We start from the raw sequence: 24,542 nt of genomic DNA, 5'->3' as shown, positions 1-24,542 counted from the left end.
GACTGGTTACCTGCCTTGTTCTGTTGTGGCAGTGTTGATGGACGTGAGCAACAACTGTAATTTCTGCAGTATTACATACATACCATCAATACATTCCTGATTGATTATGTCTATACTGTAGACATACTTGTCAACTCAATGAATATTGCTATATTTATAGCACTAAAACACATTACATGTTACCATAACAATAAGGACAATTCACAAGAAACCATAAGAAACTTTTATACTATTATATATATATATATATATATATATATATATATATATATATATATATATATATACAGTATATATATATACTATTATATTTCAGTTATCTAATCATGCTTTATTATGATCTAGAAGCCTCCAGACACATAATGTTACATTAGACTAAGAAAAGAAAATAATAGATAAGAGAAAATAATCATCATCAGCAGTCAGCTCTCCAACAGGTTGCTAAAATTTGCAAAAAATACAGAGGACATGACTTCATATCTGTTTTACAGATTTCATTTCACTGTGTGCTACAAAGGAAAGAAGCTGGGAAAGCATATGCAGGCCTGAATGATAACAGGTTACCTGCCTCAACTATTCAAGCCATAGCTCTACTTGCAAACACTGCTTGAATCTTTAAAACAAATCTCTCCCAAAATGTCTTCACTTTTGCCAGATGTTTGATGAAGCAGACTTACTGTTTTTCATTTAATTATTACTTATTTTCACCAAAATAAACCTGAGGCTGGTCACATGGCAGTCAATATAAATATTTGGGAGCTATCTTTAATGATCGTGACCACATGGATCATGTCATGGATCAGTTGAAACCATGTTTATAGAAGCTCAAGTCATTTAATGTTGTATTTCAAAATGTTCTATTATTCCTGAATGCATTTTAACATTCCTATGGTTATTTTCTAGCTTCTGGTAAAACATTCTTATGTTTTACATTTTTATATTTCTGATTATTTGATACCTTCTTTGTGTTTTTCTATTTCACCCTGTGGTAATTTATATTTTGTCTTTTAACCAGCCTGTGGTGATAAGGATGTGAGCAATGAAATAAACAGATCCTTGAACCTGTGACTTATTTGCATCATTCTGACACATATAAAGGGTGTGATGGGACTGGTGTGTCTGGTGTAATTAATGTTTTGTTTTGCACATGCACATAACCGTTATTCCAGTAAGGCCAAATGAAATCTAAGTCCATACTGGTTTCAAATAATAGCAGACTGTTCACATTTTTTGGCAGGTGTGGCAGGCATCAGGTATCGCACTCTCTTCCAGAAGCGTGAGTTCCATGCAGCAGCACCCCGTGAATCCTCTGGCCACCTAATGGGAGCACTCTTGCGAATCAGGTGCTGCAAGCCAGGGGGAAGGTGTGTGTATCCTTGTGGCTCAGTGTTCCCCAGCTGGATCAGAATCACAGTCATTTCCCTCTGGACCAGCGCATAGTGGAGCCCCACCTGTAAAATGATCAATAACATTTTTTAACTGCTTTATTGAACACACTGGATGTTTAGTTATACAAATATTTTCCCTGGAGCAGTGCCGTGGTTGAGTAAAACTTCAGAAGGTAGTATTCTATGGCTAAATAACAAATATGAAAGCCACGGTTGCTCACAATGTTTATTTATTAGCCTTATTTTCTAAAAGTACTACTTTTTAGTCAGTTTTCTACAGCTCATTGTTCGATTATTCTTTTAATTTAAGATAAGAAACATTATTTCATCTTGACCACAACTTGATGATCTCTTGAGATCTGCATACGCCATAGCTCACAATAAATTCAACAGATCAAAGATCACAGAGAACAAGTAATATTCTGTATGCATACGCCAAAAAACAACTCATTACTCAGTGGAATAGAACAGATTTGGGTATTGACCATATGGATCAGTTGTTACTGTCCCAATGCCAATATTTTTAACAATCTGACACAATCTTGCCATTTTAACTCCACACATGGTTAACCAGTAAGGTCTATGCAGTGTTTCTAGTTTCCTATGTTTTGTGCAAAAAGTGGGCTATATTGATGGAGAGTTTGAAAGTACTGCTTTTCAAACACAATATGTAAGAGGAAAAATAGAAATATAAAGGCTCAAAAAAACAGCAAAAATACAAGTACAAAATAAGCAATAAGCCAAACTTAGTAGAACAAAGAAATAATCAAATAGAAAAAGAATAAGGGGATGTATCAACAGCTGTTTGAGAGAAAGAGAGAGAGATACCAAATGTATCCCTCTTAAACTATTACTGCTTTATAGCTACATTCATTTTGGCATGGTGAGAATTCATCTTATCCAAACTATGTCCTCAGTCCTTCTCAGTATTTATCACTTTTAGGTAAATAGTGTTAAAGAAAACTTAAGTTGTATCCAAAACTACCAGACTTTGCAGCAAAAAACTAATTACTGCCTTAAAGAGTTTTTCTGATTTCTGATTTTTATCTTTAGATTTGTAAGACTCTTACCTGCCAGTCAAACCCTCCTATTTCTGAGTTTTCGGGCGAGGAAAGATGTTGGTCTGTGATGACGGACCCTGATCCTAAACCTGGGGTGAGGATGACCATCAACCTCCTGCTCTGCTTCATGCGGTCCTCCACCAGCTCCAGACGGTCTGTGGGGTCAGACAAAATGCTTTGAAAAAAAAGTTTGTGCAGTGTTTGAAAAATGGTTCCTCAGGATTGTACTACAACAAAAACATTCCAAGGTGCTGTAAAGGACCCCCTTTCAGAGAGGTTCACCATGTTCGGTCTTTATTTTGATTTAGCTGTATTTATTTTACCATATGTGATGGCTGTTTGAGTCCTCGAAATGAATACTAAAAACATCAAGAGAAGAAGGAAATGCAAGGAGAGGGTGAAGAGGAAAATAGAAAAGAGAGAATACCATGACAACTATGACATGATCGTGTCTCTTAAACGGGTCTACAATTTGAAGACAATTACTATAAAAAAGTATAACAAAACAAAAGCTTTTAAAGTGACTAAGACTCTACAGTATGTAACACTTGCACGATTTGAAGAAGCTGGCCTTACTAGTGGTTTTATCCGTATTTGTTGTCCAGCATCCCAATGATGTGTGTGTGTGTGTGTGTGTGTGTGTGTGTGTGTGTGTGTGTGTGTGAGTGTGTACATATATATATATAAATAAAATAGCCTACAGTATGTATACTGGAAAAACGTATATTGGCGCCTGTGTGTCCAAAATTAAATAAGAAATTAAATAAAATTTCGACCTTCCCCAGGTATGTCATCCCTCCCGTGGATGAAGAGTCGATATCCACACTTTTCCTCAAGGACAGAAGGCAAATTGATTGTGACGAACCGGCAGAGTGAGTCCTCAGTTACCTTGTCCATGTTCTGCATTTGGTAGACCACGTAGGCATCGTACACCCTCGCATCTGTAAAATACAAACCAGTTAATGGAATTCATGGAGGATGAAGTGTCTATTTTTTGTCCAGATGGTTCTGATTTTAGTCTGTTTTTTTTTCTTTTCTCTGAGATCATTAAGGCCCAATGCAGCCTTGTCACCACACCCTGTCAGTTGAATGTGAATTGTTACACAGTGCTGAAAAAATAAGTTTGGACCTAAATGTGAGTATGGAGCAAAGCGTTTCTCGTTCTGCTCGCATCGTACTGAAGAAGTAGCAAAAGTGCTAAAAATTTGTATTGTGGTATCCTTCTGTGTCTCTTATAAATTACGTCCCAGTGATTTATAAGTATCCAGGATCAACTTTCCTTAGCTTTGGCAGATATCAGCAAAAGAATGTAAGCAGAGAGCAAGCAGCAAAGCATCTGCACTGTAAGAGAGCAGGAAGTGAGTCTATAAGCATATATATATATATATATATATATATATATATATATATATATATATATATCTGCTGTAGCCACTCGGTCCAGAAGAGTGCAGTACTGGGAACAGCAAAGATACTGCGCAGAACCCTCAAGCTCCCAGGCCTCTGGTAGAGGACCCGAGCTCGAAGGATGAGACCACCCATGCGGAGGGTGAAGGACAAAGTTTTTTTTATATATATATATATATATACATGGAAGGTAGTCCACACAGAAGGGGTCTCACTCCCAGAAGGAACAATAGCAGACATTGAGGATAGTTACAAGTACCTTGGAATACCACAGGCAAATGGCAACCTCGAAGAGGTAAGGAAAACAGCAACAGCCAAATACCTCCAACGAGTAAGGCAAGTCCTAAGAAGTCAGCTCAATGGCAAGAACAAGGCCCAGGCAATAAACAGCTACGGCCCGCCAGTGATCAGATACCCTGCGGGAATAATAAGGTGGCCAAAGGAAGAGATACAGACCACAGACGTTAAGACGCGTAAGCTGCTCACCATGCATGGAGGGTTCCATCCCAAATCCAGCACCCTGAGACTGTACGCTAGCTGTAAGGAAGGCGGCTGTGGACTAGTGAGTGTGAGAGCCACTATCCAGGATGAAACATCCAAGATCCACAAGTACATCCAAGATAAGGCCCCAACAGATGACGTGCTCAGGGAATGTCTCAGGCAATGGGGAACAGAGGAAGACGTGCTGGAGGAGGGACCATCATGGGAGGACAAACCCCTACACGGGATGTACCACCGGAACATAACTGAAGTGGCTGATATCAAGAAATCCTACCAATGGCTAGAGCGGGCTGGATTGAAGGACAGCACAGAGGCACTCATCATGGCTGCACAGGAGCAGGCCCTGAGCACCAGAGCAATAGAGGCCCAGATCTACCACACCAGACAAGGTCCAAGGTGTAGGCTGTGCAAAGAGGCCCCTGAGACAATCCAGCACATAACTGCAGGGTGTAAGATGCTGGCAGGAAAAGCATACATGGAGCGCCATAACCAAGTGGCTGGCATAGTGTACAGGAACATCTGCACTGAGTATGGACTGGAAACCCCGAGGTCAAAGTGGGAAACACCTCCAAAGGTGGTAGAGAATGACCGAGCCAAGATCCTGTGGGACTTCCAGATTCAGACTGACAGAATGGTAATGGCGAACCAGCCTGACATCGTGGTGGTGGACAAACAGCAGGGGAAAGCCGTTGTGGTTGACGTGGCAATACCAAGTGATGGCAACATCAGGAAAAAGGAACATGAGAAACTAGAGAAGTACCAAGGGCTCAGAGAAGAGCTGGAGAAGGCCTGGAAGGTGAAGGCAACAGTGGTGCCCGTGGTCATTGGAGCACTCGGGGCAGGGACCCCCAAACTGGAAGTGGCTACAGCAGATCCCTGGAAGAACACCAGACGTCTCGGCCCAGAAGAGTGCAGTACTAGGAACAGCAAAGATACTGCGCAGAACCCTCAAACTCCCAGGCCTCTGGTAGAGGACCCAAGCTCGAAGGATGAGACCACCCGCGAAGGGGTGAAGGACAAAGTTGTTTTCATATATATATATATATATATATATATATATATATATATATATATATATATATATATATATATATATATATATATATATATATATATACTATTATATTTCAGTTATGATCTAGAAGCCTCCAGACACATAATGTTACATTAGACTAAGAAAAGAAAATAATAGATAAGAGAAAATAATCATCATCTATATATATGTTTGTTTGTTAAACCTGTACACAATAAGTAAAATAAGGAGAAAACATAAAAGTTTCTATTTTTTGGTGTGGACTTCAGATAACTAAACTTTTAAATCCTCCAAGAATTAAAAAAAACAACTAATCTTCTTTACCTTTGTTGTGACTTAGTGGGAAGTAGGGTCTGAAGAAGAGAGCAAGGTCAATAGCGAAGAACTTGACCAGCCCGGCAGCAAACACACAGAAGAACAACACACACACTCCTCCAATAACCAGTGGAATTATCGACTCTGGAAAAGAACCACAAAATTAACCTTTTAAAAGAAAGTGTGTGTGTGTATGTATCAATAAAAAAGATAAGGCTAGCAATATTCTGCATTTTTCATTGCCAACAAATTCTACAAAAAGGCCAAAACCAACAATGAATTTTTTCAACTAACAAGAATTGCCTGTGTAGCCAAATCCTGATTTAGTCTTAGCCCATTGCAAACAATTAATAATCCTGTCACTAACCTCTCCGCTTAAGAGTTACAATGACAGACACCGTTTGGTAAGAGCCCATGCCGATGCATATAAATTTAGCCTGGAAATCTTTAGCAGACACTTTTTCAATGTTCAGGATTGCAGTGGAGATCGTATTCTTTGAACGTTCCTCGATGTCCCTAACAAAAGACACAGTTTGTTTCAAAGAAATATCTTCTTAAAATCTTAAAAGAATTTAAAATATTTTATAGTTGCAGAAAGGTTTTTAGCCACGCTAGCAGCTCTAGAGATAGCTATGTTGGTCAGTCCAGACAGAAATATCTCCACAAATGTTGGATGGATTGCCATGAAATTTTGTAAAGACATTCATAGTCCGCTGAAGATGAGGCTTAATGACTTTTCCCCTAGTGCCCCAAACATGTTGAATTTTTCACTTATCCTGTAACATATATAAAATATCTTGAGATTTACTAAAAGGATTGGCACAATATTTGGTACAGACAGTTATGGCTCCTAGACAATGTATCCTACTGACTTTGGTGATCCCCTTGCAGTTCTTCAAGTGCCACCAGCCAGTTGAACTTTTTGGATCAAAGTAAAATGTCTCGACAACTACTGAATTATCTTTTCATCTAGCGGCATCGTCCGTTTTAAATTTTAAATTTGTCCAATACTTTGATTCATGACTACATACATTCCCCTCAGCCTCAGCAGTACTTTGTGTTTAGTGCTAATAAGTAAATGTTAGCATGCTAACTTGCTAACATTACCAGCTAAATATAAGCTCGACGCGCTGCTGTGGCAAAGTACAGCCTCACAGAGCTGCTAGCGTGACTGCAGACTTGTTCATTCTTAAATTAAATCTAGCTGATGATAGTGTGTGAAATATACCATCAGATGAAAACTAAATGTCAGTATGTGTGTACCTGCAGGGATGTGTTTATGTGCTTGTTTAAACACAGATGGTGGCTGTATATTTAATCAGTGTTAAGCATGAGCACAGACATGTCTGTATGAGTGTACAGTATATTACAAATGTGTTATAACAAACAAATGATAAGTTGCATTTTGTAGTTACACAGTTGTATACACAGTTGTGCATTTAACACATTAATTTGGTGTTGATATGGAATTTCTTTTCTTGAATTAGTGCAGTTCTGATTTTGATCGTGCTTACACTTTGGTGGTTTCATTGTATCCATCAGTCTGGCTGAAAGTGATTCCATTAACATTCCAGCTTGCATGACAGTCACCTTCTACGTTAGTCCCACAGAAAACTGAGCAGTTCAGCTTGATCCCAAAGCCTGGTAGAATGAACAAAACATATTTCAGAGACATTTAACCTTCACAGTGTGTGTCCATACTGAGAAGTTTCAGAGCAATTCATTGAGACACTGCAGCAATTCCTCATTTATTTCATTTTTTCTGCTACGTATGGAGAGATTGGCTTTGAAGCTATTTGAACTTGGCAGCATGGAATTAAAACACTGAGAACTGAAAAGGGTTGTCTCACACCTGCTATTATAACAAATATGCCCTGTGTTTTATTGGGAGTGAATCCACAGTAACTACAAGAAAAAATACCCAAAGTTTATCATAACAGAGAACATCTAGAGATGACTTGGGGAATTTAAATACTTTAATCATAAAAAGTAGAGCAATATGGTGGTCTTTTGTTTGAGAGGACTACCTGTATATAAGCAGGGCTCTGTGTTGGTGTTTTTGTTAATTCATTTGTCAGGTTGAAGATTCCTGTTGTGCATGTAATCATGGATTGTTATGTTATGGATTAAGTATGAACAAGAAAGGCAATGTACGCAAAAAGATATCAGGAAGGCTGGAATTCAGGATGTTAATACAAAAACATTAATGAACCTGTCAAGTGGATCAGGCAGTTTAAATTTTCTTTAAATTTTATCAGACAAACAGGACTAATAGGTAGGATTTAATTACTGGCCCACACTCTGAAGCAGAAGGTGGCGGTAATGCACCTAATACGCTGGTTGCCAACTGCCATTAAAATCCAAAAAGAAGAACACAGCGAGTTAGTACACATGGATGTAAACAATGCTGGATTTAACACAAAATCGGCTTTGCAAATGTTTTATGAGGAGGAAAATCAATCAACTCATTTGACATCAGGGGTATACACAATGCGTTTTGGTGAGACACTTAATGTAAACGCAAGTTTTGTTTGTTTACAAGAAAGCTCCATAGGAGTCAGTTTCTGCTTTTATGTGGAATTACTAATTTCTTTGAACAGCGATCTCTGCTCTCACATTCAAATATTATACATTGTGGCTTCACTCTCAGCTCAGATTAAAATCTTTCTTTCATTATCAATATTATATATTTCAATATAATAATATATTTCAATATTTTCTTTCATTTTTGCAAGTGGAAGTTTCTTTTAGGATGTGACCCAGTGCATATTAAGGTTGTCAAGATATAACACAACACACCATAAACCTTGAAGGGGAGACAACCCCCCCCCGAACCCTATCCAGTTCTTCCTCCTCTCCAGTCACCTTCTCCCCCTCCTCTCCCCCGCTGAAGTTCACTGACCAGATGAAAGCGCAGACTTACACCCCGCCCTACTCTTTTTGTATTCCCCCTAACTCTGCCTTGGTATCCACCTCCACCAATTACGAGCAGTTGTCCTGAATCCTGTCTTGTTTGTACCGTTATAGTAGCCTAATAGATAATACGAACAAGCTAACACGAGAGCTGTCTGCATGACTTGACTTGAGACTTGAAGGCAAAAATGCTGAGGAGACCTGACTTGGTGACATAGTAATATTGAAAAATGCTGCACAGAACGTAGGCCTATTGTGTAATTTAGAGCACTGCCAATTTGTCATGAATAATTAATAACATAACAGATATGAGCAACAAGCTGCTGCTGTCACCAAAACAAAGACTCTAAATTCAAATGAGAGAAACCTTTCATTAAATTATCAATTAGTCTACATGAATTAGTAGGCCTACATCAATAGTTTGTTTTACTCCGTGAAAATATTCTGATAGGCTATAATTCCTGCTTTTAGTTATTAAAAAATGTCCTGTTCATTTTTCTAAAATATGTAAGAGTATTGATGTGTTGAATTTTGTGAAAAAATATCTTTAAAAAAAAGTGTTTGTAAGCTCCTACAGCTTAAACATTACTATTGCTGCTCTAGAAACAATGTAGTTATGTTTGAAATATGAATTACTTTTAATCCTGTTCTGAATTTATTTTTTCTTAAATAAAGCAGAAGTTGAAGTCACAGAGAAGAAGTGATCTGACATGTGCATTGCACTGACAGATAGGAACCGCACTAATGAAATAAAATAAATAAATAAATAATATAAAGTGAATTTTATGTAAAGGATAATTATTAGGATTTTAACATTCACAGTGACAAACCGAAGGACAAAACTCTGGTAAAACAAAACTGAGGGAATTGTGTGTTCTTCCTGAAACTTATGATCAGTTGCATGAGAAAGGGCCGACACAAATTAAAGGGCACACACGTAGGGTAGGTGTGAGTGGTTTAGTCGATACATGCATTGTTGCATTTGCAGTGTGCTATGACAGCACTGTATTAGGTGAAGTTTTTCTACCTTCATCAGCAAACTGCTCCCCTGTCGCAGAGAGGATTACTGGTTTACGGTGGATAGCTTGATCTGTAGGAAAGCAAAAATAAAACACAGCAATGAGTTTCCGTTCTCTTCTATAGGACACTTGACAATGTTCACATTCCAGTGTTATAATCCTAATATATATATTTTTTTACATGATACACAAAAAAATAGTACCAATTTGAAAATGTCTGTAAGTCAAGGTGGTCCTAATACGAAGGATGTACAAGTGAACTACTACTAGTGTAGCTACACTGGTCCCATGAAATAATGGCCACGCATCATACAGATGTCTTTTGAACTTCTATTTTATCTCAATTTTGTCAGCAGACACCGTGAAAACTACAAGAAAGACATGAAAGTTTCAAGTATATTTCTCTCTTTCATTTGAAAGACTCTCAAGCTGGTGTCTGTTGCTAACAGGCCCAAACACGTTAGCACAACAGAAATGCGATGAAATAAAATTACTGAAATGTATCACTTTATCCATGTTAAGGCACATTACACAACATTATATACAAATATAAAACAAATGACAGACAATTACTGTGTGCACCTCTTGGACCAAGTGCAGAATAAAGTTATTTTGGGGCTGTATGTTTTTCCTCTGCATCCATGCTGGTTCTTACCCATAATGTCACTTTACCCCTTAACTCAACTCTGATCTTGATACCCATTACGCTCTTCAGTACATAAAAATGAAAACCTTACATAAAAAGAATTACATTTTTACTGAAGCATCATTTTAAGGTGTTACATTTTAGACACATTTTTAAATCAATGTTTTTAACATCTTATTTATTTTACATGTTACCTTTTAATGGCTGTATGAACTTTAATAGTCATATATTTATGACAAACATCTCAATGAAACATGTCTCTGAGACAGTTACACTCCCAAGTTACTATGATTTATGATAACCTTTTATGCAAATATTTGAATAAATCTAGTAACTTCCAGAACTAAGAAACTCTTAGGTCAAGACTGATATTTTAAACTGTTCCCACAGGTAGGTGTTTAGAGATTAGTTCCTTTGGAACACACTTTAGTTGTTTTCTACAAGTACAACTAATTTATAAATAGGACGTTCAAGAATGGTTGGATTAATGAGTCATTGACCCTCTTTCCCTTGCTTTCTATTTCCTATTTGTAATGTAGCTTTTTGCACCAGTTCATCTTCATCTTTACAAACATCCAGTACTCTTCCAAGTCTCCACTCATTGCGGGGAATCTCTTCCTCCTTGACAATGACAATGTCTCCAATCTTCACATTTCGTCTTGAGGAGTGCCAGCGTTGTCGGAGGGTGATGTTTGCAGATATTCCTTCCTCCATCTACTCCAGAATTGCTCTATTAGATATTATACTCTGCGCCACCTTTTCCTGGCATGCACATCTTCTCTCACAAATTTTCTCTCACAGTTTGTTTCTCTGCTAACTTAAGATCGAGATGTTCTGGAGGTCTCCTCCGCTCCAAAACAAACTGACCTGGGGATAAAACCGGTAAAAACACTGAATAAAGCAGTTTCACATTTCTCTGACGATGTTTGAATGAATACCGGACGCTGCAAGCCCTAGCTTCCGCTAACATTTTCTCAGCTTGTTTCTCTGCTACCTTAAGATCCAGACACCCCGATGACTGAAATCCTTCATCTGGTTAAAATATAGTTAAAAATTACCAAGATCTAAAGTGTTTTGTAAAAATGTGACTTAACATAGTTACTTTACTTAGTGACATAAATAAATAGTACAAAAATTACAGTTTGCTAAGACAACAGTAGTGCAAATTGCAGCTCTCTAGAAGGAAGTCCAGCCATTGTTGTGCCTTCTTCACCTTTGGAGTGGTGTTGCAGGTCTAGGTGAGGTCCTCGCTGGTGTGAACGTCCAGGAATTGAAATTAGTCATATATCAAATTCATTATTTACAACCAACATAATCTCTCAAACACGGTGCACGTGCTCAAAATAATTGATTTGGTGTTTGTTGGTACTACCATTTTGGAACATCTTTGAACTTCACTGCTAATCTTTTCATAACAGGTGGGGAAATGTATACGAACACATTGATATTTATGATGTTTCATTACTAAAGGTGCATTTAGCTACAGGCCAAGTTTTTAAATACCTTGTTCACCTTCTTGTTCTGAATTATGTTAGTGTCCTGTATTGTAAGTAAAGACTGAAGTCTTAGCATTAGCTAGTGGCATGAGCCATCTACCAGGAAACACATGGATGATTTTGGTCTATACGCCATCAGTTAACAGGTAAGTTGATTAACAAGCTGATCTCCTGTACTCTTTTCCCTTACCACTACATCAACTAAAAGCTTATAAAAACCTAAAAATTCAATCTCACCTTTAACTATTAGCCTCCTGGAGCCTGACGAGTTGTACACCTTGTGATTATATGTCCAGGTACACATGCAAGTGTAGATGCCCTCGTTATCTTTGGTAGCATTATAAACCCACAGGTCATCTTCATTGTCAATTTCACAAATAACAAAGTCCTGCAGGAGGGGCAACAAACATGAGGAGAGGCAAGATAATTTGAAGAGGACAATAAAGAAGGAAATCGAATAAACTCATATGAAAGGAATTTGGAAACGGGACAGAAGAAGGACTTGGAGGGATGTGGAGAGTGTGAATGCATTTTAACATTTGCATAACCACATGCTCTAATTATATAATTATCCAATAAAAACTGAAAAATAAAAAAATGGAAGTTTTGGAAAATAAAGTTTTATGAACTAGCTTTGGCAATAGTTTTCTTAGCTGTCATGTCAGTATAGCATGTTGAACTGAACTGAATAATGTTAATACAAAAAGACAAAAAAATTTTGATATCACTCTGAATGTAAATTTAGTGCAATTGTAAAATAATTTAACATACTATAGGAGTATCAGCAAAATATACATGTTAAGATTTAAAAATATATACAATAGTAACATAATTGCTGATTACTTTACAATACATTTGGCCTTCTAAAACAATGTTAAGTAAAGCTTTATTTTATGTGTCCCTGTGTTTGCTCATCATTTTCTATGAACAAGCTAATATGTAACTGTTATTTCCCCAATAGTTCTGAGAATGGACTACTTATTTTGGAACTACCACTTGTATGGAAAATAGATGTAGTGTTCAGTTAGTAAGCTCAGGAAGTACCCACTAATTTATTTGAGTTTTATCAGAGGGAACAAGATAATGATATAGGAGTTACACTAAAAAAAGAAGAGCATCGTTGAATGGAGTTAAGTTTATAAACTATAATTTCCACAAAAGAACTGGAAAGAACTGCAAAATTAGATTACTTTGTGGTGGCATAAAGCTATATCATCAGCTAAAACAATCATGGTGACATCCTTTTCATAATATACTTCTGTACTTCTCTGCCCATAGTCCCTGCATGCCAGTTCTAGCATCTCCCATTCCCTCTCCACCCAGCAGTAATCCTCAGTTGTTCTTGCCATTCCCAAGACAACTGACCATTACCTGCCAGCACACCTGCCTCTCATTCCCCTTAATCAGCCAGTCAACATAACCACCCGCCCACTAACACTAGTCCTCTGCCAGATTGTTTATTGTGCCACTAAAGCCATAGCATTCCAGCTTTTATTCTGGTCTGCCTGTCTGTTCTTTTCTGGACTTGTCTGCCTTCGCTAACTGCCTGCTTGTTGCTAATCTTTGTTCTGAACAGTGAAGAAGTAAACCTAATTTTTATCCTACGAGCTTAGCCTATGTGTTCTGCATTTGAATCCATACCCACCACAGCTGCTGGGTCTCTACTAATATATTTAACATGAGAAAATTCAACTAAATTAAATTAAATGTTACACAATCACATTAACATGTTTACAGGTTAGAACCTGAAAAACATAATTGCTATTCACTGCTATTCACACCAGGTTTCATTGTTATCACAGGTGGCCATACCTTGTACCAGGTGAATTCTCCTTTCATTGTTTCACACGTGTAGCTGACAGGATCTGGACATGTGACCTTTTTGTTCTGGTCAGAGTTGTTGATTTCTCCGTAGAGGAGTGCTGAGTCATTTTTTGTTTTGAGGACTTCAACTTTTACAGAATAGATGTCACACTCTCCTGATGGTTTTGTGTGCCTAGAAAAAAAGCAATAGTTCTCTGTGATCCAGATCAGGGACCGTATTAACAGATCATCTCAGTCTAAAGATTATTATTAGTATTATGGAGTTGCCAAAAGATCAGAGACATGACATGACATGAATTTTATCTTACTTTTAAATTATAGAAATAAGAAAACTTAATGTTTTATAGAGACAAGTAATCTTACCGGGCAGTGTACAAGCCAGAGTTCTCAGGGAGGAGTTTTAAGAAAAAGAGCGCACCACCATGGTAATGTACCATCTCGCTGTCGTCAGTAGAGATTTTCTCAATCTGGGAGTTATTTTTGTACCATGTGAACTCTTTATCAATTAAGTTCTTGTAAAGCAGATTGTAAGGCACAAAATAAAATGCTTCACCTTCAAGAAGGTTATATTTCTGCTGGTCATAGTTCTCACATTGCTGCTCGTCTGTCTCTGAAAATGAGGGAGAAGATGATAGAGATAATGGTGGTGACGATGTAAGTGAAAAGCACAATATCATTAATTACTGGCTATGTGAATGCACAGGTAGATAGAGGCTGCAATTATTACAATTGTGAATTGCTGCAGTACTAATGCAGAACAAAAGAGTTACCAAAAAGAAAAGGTTTTTAAACTTTATATCTGTAATACATGGAAGAAGGTGATGAAATGTATGCTGGTGGCGATGATGATGATAAAAATAAGTTTTAAATTCACTCCTGCATCTATTAATGCAAATGTCATCACCCAAGACATCCCACCTCAACAGTGGGGATTATAATAATATTGAAAACCATTATTTAACCAGTAAAGATCCCACTGGGATTCCAAACCTCATTTACAAGGGAGACCTAGCAGAAAGTGACATTAACATGTAGATACAGACAGGATAGACATGTATTAACTTTATTTAGTGCTATTGTATTTAGATTTATGAAGTATTAAACAATAAGGCTGGCATTATTTTATATTTTTGTCCTTGACAACAAATCCCATGAAAATAACAAAACCATGTATTAGTCCATCTCGTCTTTTTGTGGGATTTGTTGACAATATAGGGGGAAAAATGTATCACCAGCCTTATCCTGTAAGTAATGTCTGTAAGGGTATTGAGATTCCTGTTACTATGCTATATGAATTTACTTTTCAAAACATAGATACAGTCAGGATGAAATCGATGACCATTATTTTCTGGCCTTGTCTGCACTCTCCTCATGCATTCAGTATAGTCATGCCACTACCATCCATTAATACTGTATATTTTACAGTGGTGGCTATTAAGAGAGCCTTCCATTATATGTGCATCTTCAGCACTCAGTCTACATACTGAATGAGCGGATCGATGGGGATCAACCTCTTACATGGTTACAGCTGCATAAACAGATCCATTAATGCACTGTTCATGTTCTTGTATTCTTCTTCATCATAATGTATACCTTACCTGAACATTCAGCTGTAGTAATCACCATGAAGACGAGGAAGAGAAGTCGGGAAGTATCCATTTGCTGAGAGAGACAGAGTACATTCAAGGTTCAACCACATTGTTTGGCTTCCTTCTTAAATGACTAACATGGCACATGTTGCATACTGTATAAAATGGTCTTATTCATGCACTGTCAGTCCTGCAGGAACCGTCAACCACAGTGCTGCTTCCTGAAACTGCCTCAGAGTGCCTTTACGACAACCTTACAGAACGATATGATCATGACAGTTTCGAAGTAAGTCTCATAGGAAATTCTTGTTAAAAGCCACGCACCGGATGTTAGAAGATTTAATCATGTTAGAACGGACATTATGCCGCCATGTTAGAGGACTGTCAGCAGGATGTGAGATTTACCTGTTAGATTGCTTGGTAGTTTAGAAGTATTTTTATTCTTCTTGCATATGCTTCTTTGGTATTTTGCCATTGTCAGTACTTAAAAATGGAAATTGGCAGTAGATATAGATACAGATGACATGCAACTGGTTACACTTGAACCTAACAACAGGTGAAACAAGTGGTATTTGCATTTTTAGTCAACATACTGATATTATCTGTCTGGAACATTGTACAATACAAAACACATGTTGCTACTCTAAAAGTCAGTCAACTCATTTGGAAGTGAATGAAGTAATCATAAACAAAATGTATAAAGAATGTGAAAAAATAGGGAAACGTATTAGTTTCACTGAACCCAGTGACATCCTTTTGTCCATCCAAGATATTCAGTTTACAATGATATAAAACCAAGACAAGCAACAAATCCTCACATATTAAGAAGCTCAAACCAGCTAAGCATTTTCATTGATGAACCATAAACCTTGCATGGGTCCAGACCTTCGAATCCACAGAGTTAACTGTTTCTTCAAGTTGGCAATTAGTAGGCAAACTTAAAATATTAATCAATTGTCAAAATCGTTGTCAGTAAAAGTTATTGTTCAATTGACCTATTAATCAATCAACTATTTATTTCAGCACTGATCTAAATGTATCTCATATTCATTAGCTTTTTGGAAAATATTTAGCGTAATGTCATCAGGACAGAGAGATTATTTGCAGTTTTTGTTTGAGCCAATTTGACTATAAGTAATAATTTGTTTTGCAGTGAGAGCATCAGATGGGCACGGATATTTCAGACGGTGTAAGGGATGGTGTCAGATTCAGAAAAATACCCTAAGATGACCTGAACCTAGTTCTGCAGTTTTCATAGGTTGCAGCTTTGGGTCGTAATGAATTATGTGCTACACCCAAACGTCAGGAAGGGAATACAAAGACCAAGAACAAGTCACTCCAAAAGCCAGACTCCACTGTATTAATATGTGTGTCAACCTTTGTAAAACTATTGTATGTTGTCAAGGACAGAGGAGGGTTAGTCTAAATATTCAGACTTTTTTGTACTCTGAGCATTTCAGTTTTCAGAAATGCCAATGAGTGGAGTAACAACAACTAAGAAAATATTTATTTTCTGAGTTGCACAATGAGTACAACTATATTTTAGGTTCTATCTAACTCCATCTTGTTTTACACTGAAATCAGACAACTAATCAAATTATAAGTTAAAAAAACAGGTAGATACAGATATCTTGATAGTGTAATTGCTTGAGTAACAACTTACCCTGTCAAGTGATAAATATGTTCTATAAGTGAGTGGGATTAGTCAATCACCAGCGACAAACATGCAGCAGCTGTTGCACAAGCACGCAGTATAAAACGTTCTCAAACAGTATCTGCACAGGGCAGAAGGATCTTATCTTCTAAACAGCAATTCCCTCCTGATGTGACTGAAACACTTACACTATTTAACTGTGTTTATCAGTTAAACACTGATAAACACATAGTTAAATACAACTCTGGCCATTAAATATAATCTCCCATTAAAACATTTGTAGCTTTGAATAACCATTTAATTTGAAATCATCTCAATTTATGAATGAAGTAATAAAGTTATATCTTTTATTTTTAATTAGTAAAACAATTTGTAGTTTAATAGAAAATAAGCAACCATCCGCATCCCTGGGTATAAAAGTGGGCTGGTAGATTTGAAGAAACATTAACAGGAGACAATTTGAGTTAGCAGTTGCCTAATTACACATCCAGCAGACATCAGAATCTGAATCAGAAATACTGTATTGATCCCCGAGGGGAAACTCTTTGTTACAGCTGCTCACTATCACGTTACACAGGAAAAGAAGTACTAATACAATAGAAATAAACATAAGACATGAAGCAACACTAGCATTTACTTAGAGACAAGTTTCTGGCCACCTAACGGAAGTCCAATACTCACTCTTCTTTTAGCTCTGTTGTGGTCTCCAACAAATTTTGGCCTTTAGCTGCTAAATGCTCCACTACATTCACCAGCTAATTGCTAACTTTGTCTGTCAGCTGTTTGGTGCTGAGCAGGTAGTGTGCAGTGCATTTTAAACATTTTATTTATGAGAGTTAAATAATGCTAGACCTTTAAATCCAATTCATTCGGATAGGCAAAAATTGTGTCTCTGTTTTGCAGCTATAGCAGAGCAAGCAAATATTTACAGTGACTTCATCTATAAATAACCTGACATTGACATCACACAGTGTTATCTCAATGTAAATTTAAATATATGTAAAATTACACCAAAGGTTATTGCATGATGCTGTAATAACAGTCCTGCGAGGGAGCTGAAAACATACACAAAGACAGTGTGTGGGATAGGTGTGGTTATTTGATTTATTGATTAGTTATTTCCACCGTATCTATGGCATAGAGCATTGTTAAAGGTGTACTAATCAATATCTTTATGTTAACAGTGTATACTCAGTATAAAACAAATGTTTCACTTATTTTGCTTTGACCACTTAGATTAGATTAGATTAATCTTTATTGTCATTACACATGTACAAGTACAAGGCAACAAACTACAGTTTAGGTCTAACCAGAAGTGCAATAAGCAAGTGCAGGATATAAAGTGTGTGCATAAATGCAGAATAGAGCAGTATTATGAAATCTTAGTCATCTAGATCTTAGTGATCTTAGTTTACTTTTCCTCCCATACATCCATAAGTTTCCAAGTTATCTTTTACCTTTAGTTTTTTGTCACTCAGGCACCTAGTTAACTGGCAGTACACTCACAAAAACTTAAAAAAACCCCAAAACAGATCATGTAGTTTTACAGTACAATGCAGTTTCAAATAAACACGGAGCACTGGAGTAATAATTAAAACACTTGCTTACCTTATAAAGGTGTGTGTTGCCAGCTGGAGTGGAGTCAGTCAGGCTGTGTTGTTCTTCTCCTCTATGTGGGTTTTATATCTTCTCTTCTATCCCTGAGCTCAGCAGTGGGTGAGCAGCATCAGTTACAAAAAATCCACAAAAGGAAATCAAGTCACACAGACAGAAACAGAGAGACAGAGAGAGAGAGACACACATTCACATAATGAAACATGAATCCATTAAGACATACAGTCTCCCTCCCTTTTCCCATTTTCTTTCTCCCTCTCCCAAGCATGCCAACACACACACACACACACACGCACACACACACACACACACACACACACACACACACACACACACACACACACACACACACACACACAGATGCTTCTTAACTGGAACTCTAAATCCAAAATCCATCTCCCTATTTGCGCCATTTGTGTGAAAGTGTGTGTGCCAAAACTTACATCAGCCCAGAGTGTTTCTCAAAAACTACCTCTCATTTACCCTCGAGCAAGCTATGTTTAAGGAGTGCCCATAAGACTTCCCTTTAAAGTGTACACTGTGTACAAATGTTTGCATTGCACTAACATGATAGCAGTGGTGGAGGAGGTATTTAGATCCTTTACTTAAGTAAAAGTACTAATACCACACTGTAGAAATACTCTGTTATAAGTAAAAGTACTGCAGTGAAAATGTTACTTAAGTAAAAGTATTCAAGTATAATCAGGAAAATGTACCTAAAGTATTAAAAGTAAAAGTACTCAATGCAGGAAAAGCAGCAAATCCTCACATTTGTGAAGCTGGAACCATGAAATGTTTTTACATGAAAAGTGACTTAAACAATTATCAAAACAATTGGCAATTAATTTTCTGTCAATTGACTAATTGATTAATCGACTAATCATTTCAGCTGTACTTGTATAAACTGTTGGGTAGTTTAATTTACAACAAAACATCCTTTTTTATAAACTCTTCATATGGTTTGTGTGCAAAAATCTCAATTTGTAAAGTAACTAGTAACTAAAGCTGTCAGATAAATGTACTGAAGTCAAAAGTACAATATTTCCCTTTGAAATGTAGTGGAGTAGAAGTATGAAGTGGCATGAAAAGAAAAGACTCAAGTAAAGTACAAGTACCTCAAATTTGTACTTAAGTACAGTAGGCCTATTTGAATAAATGTACTTAGTTACATTCCACCACTGCATGACAGTTTGTATATGAAAATGATTGTACTTCACTAATGGGACATTACATAAGGCATTAGCAATGGACATTACATATAATTTCTTGCAGACTTAAAAACTGCCAAAAATAGTGCACCATCATCATCATTAATATGATACATAGTATAGTGAGTACACAAAACCCAGAATTGAAACGCAACTATAGCTGTGTCTGATTCCTCTATATTGAGCAAATTTAGTAAGTGACTGGTGTGCTTAAGAAGACTCACTGATGTGGCAACTGTGGTACAGTGAGTCTATTCAAAGTTCACTGGAGAATGGGCAATGTTGGCTTATCTACCCTCCTTTGTGTGGGACAACATAAATATTTACATATTATCTCAACAGACTATGTCACGGACAGATTGTGACACACACCATAGTATTTAAAAGAACAAGATACTGCATGTAGTTCGCTGTGTATTAAACACGTTGACAATAATAAACTCTTATGACTCCTGTCACAACTACAGCCCATCATTGAATAGTCATTTTGCTGTCTTCACCTTGTCTTATACTAATTCTCCCTGTCATTCCAGATCCAACCACTCCCTTCCTGATCTGCAGTAACTCCCATTTAATTTATGTTGATGTTGAATGAAAGGTTACGGTCTCTGCTATAAATAAATACATTATAATGTATACAAATGTTTTCTAAAATTAGGTGATTTGTGATTAAGTCATGTTCATGGGGTTGTGTTGGTACACATTATGGGGTTGGTTGGCATAATGTTAAAATGCTACAGTTAATGTTATAGTGTGTATGTGCGTGTGCGTGTGCGTGTGCGTGTGCGTGCGTGAGACAGCTAAAGTTAGCAACTGGCAGCGATTGTGATCAAGCTAGCAAATTTGAAATTTGATTAGCCTTTATTAACAAATATAATATAAATATTATGAAATGTGATTTAATTTCAGTTTCATTTTTGTCTAACTGGGTGGGAATGTTAAGGAAATAGCAACATAATGATAAAAATACCATGATTTTATACTTACTTTTACCTCAGGATTACAAGTGTGTGAACAAAACAATTTTCTTAAAAAGAGCAGTGACAATATTTTTATAAACAGTACCCCCCAAAACAGTTTTTAGACCACCCTTTGAGTTGGTTCAGAACCTGTTGCTGATCATTGGCCACAGCATGCTTTGGCTGTCAATCATTTCGCGAATTCTCAGCTTTTGTAAGTGTAACGTGGCTATTAATATTTTGCATTAGCTCTGTTGATTTTATTATTTGGGATGTAGTGGATGGTAAACGCACATACATGCAGTTTACCCACCTTTTTCAAATGCAACATAGGGTTTACTCACCTTTTTATGAGTTTACCATTACCTAACATTGGACAGTTTAACCAGCAGACATTTATAGTTTACCCACCTTTTATTTTACCACTACATCCCCTCTGTTAATATCTCAGGCTAATTTCCTGCCCCGCTTTCTCCTTCGCCCCACATAACAGCAGACTAATTTAAAGCAGTGTTTCCCAAACCTCTATTACAGCACACACCAGCATGTTTTCCAACCCTGCTTGACCTCACCCAAATGGGATTTTATGAGCCATGGCGTTACAGTCAACAAAGTGACGAACACATAATAAAAAAAATTAAGAAAATGAAGGTGGTGAGTCACGTGACTATGATTCAGTCTATGATTCCCATGTGATTCATAAACCCTTTATGCTGCTTAACAAAAGCTTCATGCACAGTCAACTATCCCTTGAATTTCTAACATGTAATGGGAGACTTCCCACAATTAACTAATGGAAACAGATAAATCACCAAGAAGGATTCATACTAAGTAACAAAGTAGACTAAATGCTTTCCAGTGACAGGACTCAGTAAGTAGAAGACTATAAGTGCAGCTCATTTTCCATTTAACCAGTTCACGTTCAGAACAATGGTGCTTTGCTTTTTTTTTTTTTTTTTTTTTTTTACTTTGAACTATTTTGTATGAGCATGGTTTTCGGTCAACCCTTCACATTTATACAGTTTCACACATTTCACAGTGGAAGGGCTAAAAAGCAATTTAACAGTACATGTTACAAGAGGGGAAATGTTCATCATTCACTTCACAAAAGAATTTATTAGTGACCGGCCCAGGACTCAGGAAACTCTGACCATGGGGTTCTCAGCCTTGATTGATGTCAGCGGTAGGCCCTGTTTGTCGGAAGACTGGGCACAGTGCCAAATATCACAAACTAAAGTGTGTGAAATTTAGTGCTTGAATATAAGTGAATGAATATCACAGTATAGACAATAACACAATAATGGATAACACAGCGTAAAAACATAGAAATACAGATAACAGTTTTGAGTGTCCGTGGTTGTTATTACACCATCCATCTATTCAGTTTCCACTACTTTTTCAGATCTGGGTTGTGGTGGCAGCAGGCTAAGTAAGATAGCCCAGACGTCCTTCTCAGACATTCAGCTACATCCTCCAGCTCCTATTGGGGGGTACCAAGCAATTCCATAGAGGGATATGTAATCCCTCCAGCGTGTTCTGAGTCCGCCCAAGGTCTTCTCCCAGCTGGACATGTCCAGAAAACGTCTAAAGGTAGGCATCCAGGAGGTATCCTTATCTGGTGCCTGAACCACCTCAATTGGTTCCTTTTTTAGATGTGAAGGAGCAACTGTTTTCCAAGCTCCTTCCACATGTCTTAGCTCCTCACCCTATCGCTAACACAACTCTCTCTCCTGTTATAAAAAGGACTGAATGGCTTGTAGCAACAAGCCAGGCACCCAATTTTCCCGGATTTGATTCATAACAATTCTAATGGATTCCATTACGTATTATTACACTGTGGATCCCAGGAAGAGTAGGTGTTCTGCTGGTAACAGCAGCAGTTAAGTCTATCCTTAGACAGCTTGTAAAGATGTGGTTTCAGCCATGACAACCCATGAAAGATATGTTCTGGTTGGTCTGCAGTATTTCCGTCACAGTTCGTACATTTGGTATTTTTACAGGTTGCAGTGGAAACTGTTGGGTGTGCACTGTTTTGTTTTCTGGCATCAAGGTGGAGTGGAAAAAGCCACCACCATGCCATTTTGAAATGTATGTGTCATCTGGTCTGAATTGGGAATTCATGGCCTTACCCAACAGAGAACATTTTCAAAAGTAGTGATGCAGTTTCTAAAAAGATAAATGGATAAAATCTACTTTTATCTAATCTATTGAAGAGATGAGACATTGTGTGCTGAGTATACACAGTCTGTTCATGGTTTTGGACATTTAAGACATTCTTCTGTGCTGGAAAAACATTCCAACACACGGAAATCTGGATAGCAAAACATTATGTAAATATTTGTCATAGGATGAGGCACTCCATGTATCACATCAGTAAATAATAATGTAATGTTGTTGCAAGAAACAACAACAGATAGGCTGGAGAAACGGATATGGCAACAGGTGGATATTTATTGGAATACAGCACTGAGGAGACAGGTATGCAGGTAAGTTCACAGCCAGACGATGATGGACGGAGATGGGGAAAACGCACTGGAGTAGAATGGAGCGAAGACGCTGGGGTGTCAAACAGGAGTCGTTGAGAATCCCATGGATTCTCCTTCGTAAAACGAGATCAGACAACTGGCTGAGGTGAGTTATGTGCTTTTATCCTGGCTGTGATTAGGTGCTGATGGGGAGCAGGAGTGTGATTAACTGATGGTGGAGCCTGTGACAACTGTGTTCTTCGAAAAGGATAACATTTTTGTGAGTATTGTACGACCGATTCTGCATAGGTAGCAAGAGGTGAGGAAGTAATTTTGTGTCTTATCTCATCTATTTACTATTATTACTACAGAAAAAAAAATCTAAGAAGTCATGAGCCATAAAGGCTGAGCAGCTGACAGACAGCTGCTTTTGAGTAAGTTTAGGTGCGCTACTAGTTAAAAAATACATGTGAAGTTTGTGGACGTAGTAGCTAAAGCTGTCCATGGAAAAAAATATTTTTGTTCAGCAGATATCTTAGTTACAACAGGATTGAGCTAGCAAGGCAGTTGTGTGTTCAGGTGTGTGGTATTTATTCAGTTTCCCATGATCTCTAGAAATCATTAAGTTGGCTGGCTGACTCAACAGGGACTAGACATCCAGTTATTAGTCAGACCCCGTGTGTTTCCAGGGAAATGGCGAAAACACTTGCAAAATTATTATTGAGTAAATTGCCCCAAAATATGAATACATAACTGTTGTATAATCGCAATATTGCACTGGAGGGTGAGCTTTAACGTCATTATTGGCACAACAGTGATGCGGTCAGGACCGAGGCGCTTGCACAAACCCTCTCATGTAATATTGCTTAAAATAAATGTGGGATTGTGCTTATTGTTACTGATTAAGCAAGAGAAATAGTCTGACTTTGCAGCACACCTTTGGTTCAATACACTCATGCCATTGCGAGTCCAACTTTCATGCAGGATGCTCAGATCCAAAAATCTTCATTAAGAAAGCCAAATATTAATTTGTAAATTGAATTTCTATGGTTAAAAATTGGTTGCAATTACAATGTTGCAAGATTCATATAATCAGTATGGGTAATTCTGTTTAGGACAGTGTAGCAGTTCTGTCACTACCGTGAGTTCCCCTGGCACAAACAGGACGCAGCAGGGCGCTCTACAGGTCTCGTATTGTATGTATTCAGCCGACTCTCTCACAAAAACACTCTACCACAATGCCTCTTACCCGCTCGGCTTGGTCACACTGGTCGAGATCCTCTTCTTATCACCGTCTAAACCAAAAGTCCAAAGTTGGCTGGCCTGTTGTCTGTCTGTCTGTCTGTCTGTCTCTGTCTTGTGTGTGTGTGTGTGTGTGTGTGTGTGTCGAGCCTCAGGTCCAGCATACTACTGCATAAAAAGGGAAGAGCATAATTAGTCACCAAGACAT

The 24,542-nt window shown here is 37.6% G+C and overlaps 1 protein-coding gene across 3 annotated transcripts; it reads right to left on the bottom strand.

The window, feature by feature from the left end:
- Positions 1-303: 303 nt before the first annotated feature.
- On the bottom strand, positions 304-24,542 carry il1rl1 (interleukin 1 receptor-like 1). 3 transcript variants are annotated; one of them, XM_044217827.1, is made up of 14 exons: positions 24,342-24,541; positions 18,455-18,546; positions 15,202-15,265; positions 14,157-14,213; positions 13,967-14,070; positions 13,592-13,775; positions 12,017-12,167; positions 9,646-9,708; positions 7,220-7,346; positions 6,073-6,221; positions 5,715-5,849; positions 3,226-3,390; positions 2,459-2,604; positions 304-1,451 (listed from the first exon to the last, which is right to left on the bottom strand). In XM_044217827.1, the coding sequence occupies exons 4-14, from the start codon at positions 14,184-14,186 to the stop codon at positions 1,203-1,205; spliced, it is 1,503 nt and encodes a 500-aa protein (XP_044073762.1). In that variant the 5' UTR covers positions 14,187-14,213; positions 15,202-15,265; positions 18,455-18,546; positions 24,342-24,541; the 3' UTR covers positions 304-1,202. The 3 variants fall into 3 exon arrangements, with proteins under 3 accessions (XP_044073762.1, XP_044073760.1, XP_044073761.1); XM_044217825.1 differs by having other exon boundaries at positions 13,967-14,213; positions 24,342-24,542; XM_044217826.1 differs by lacking the exon at positions 24,342-24,541 and adding an exon at positions 18,904-19,085 and having other exon boundaries at positions 13,967-14,213.

Source organism: Siniperca chuatsi, linkage group LG12 (assembly GCF_020085105.1).
Source record: "Siniperca chuatsi isolate FFG_IHB_CAS linkage group LG12, ASM2008510v1, whole genome shotgun sequence".
NCBI classification, from domain to species: Eukaryota; Metazoa; Chordata; class Actinopteri; order Centrarchiformes; family Sinipercidae; genus Siniperca; species Siniperca chuatsi.
The sequence above is the reverse complement of the archived record's forward strand: the minus strand, read 5'-3'. Positions and strand labels throughout refer to the sequence as shown.

Bases quoted from the DNA above. Each gene is read 5' to 3' on its own strand.
- il1rl1 (XM_044217825.1), bottom strand. From the start codon at position 15,262: ATGGATACTTCCCGACTTCTCTTCCTCGTCTTCATGGTGATTACTACA. The intron at 3,391-5,714 runs GTAAAGAAGATT...TGTATTTTACAG, and splicing joins CCCACTAAGTCACAACAAAG to ATGCGAGGGTGTACGATGCC. The intron at 1,452-2,458 runs GTAAGAGTCTTA...ATCATTTTACAG, and splicing joins TAGGAGGGTTTGACTGGCAG to GTGGGGCTCCACTATGCGCT.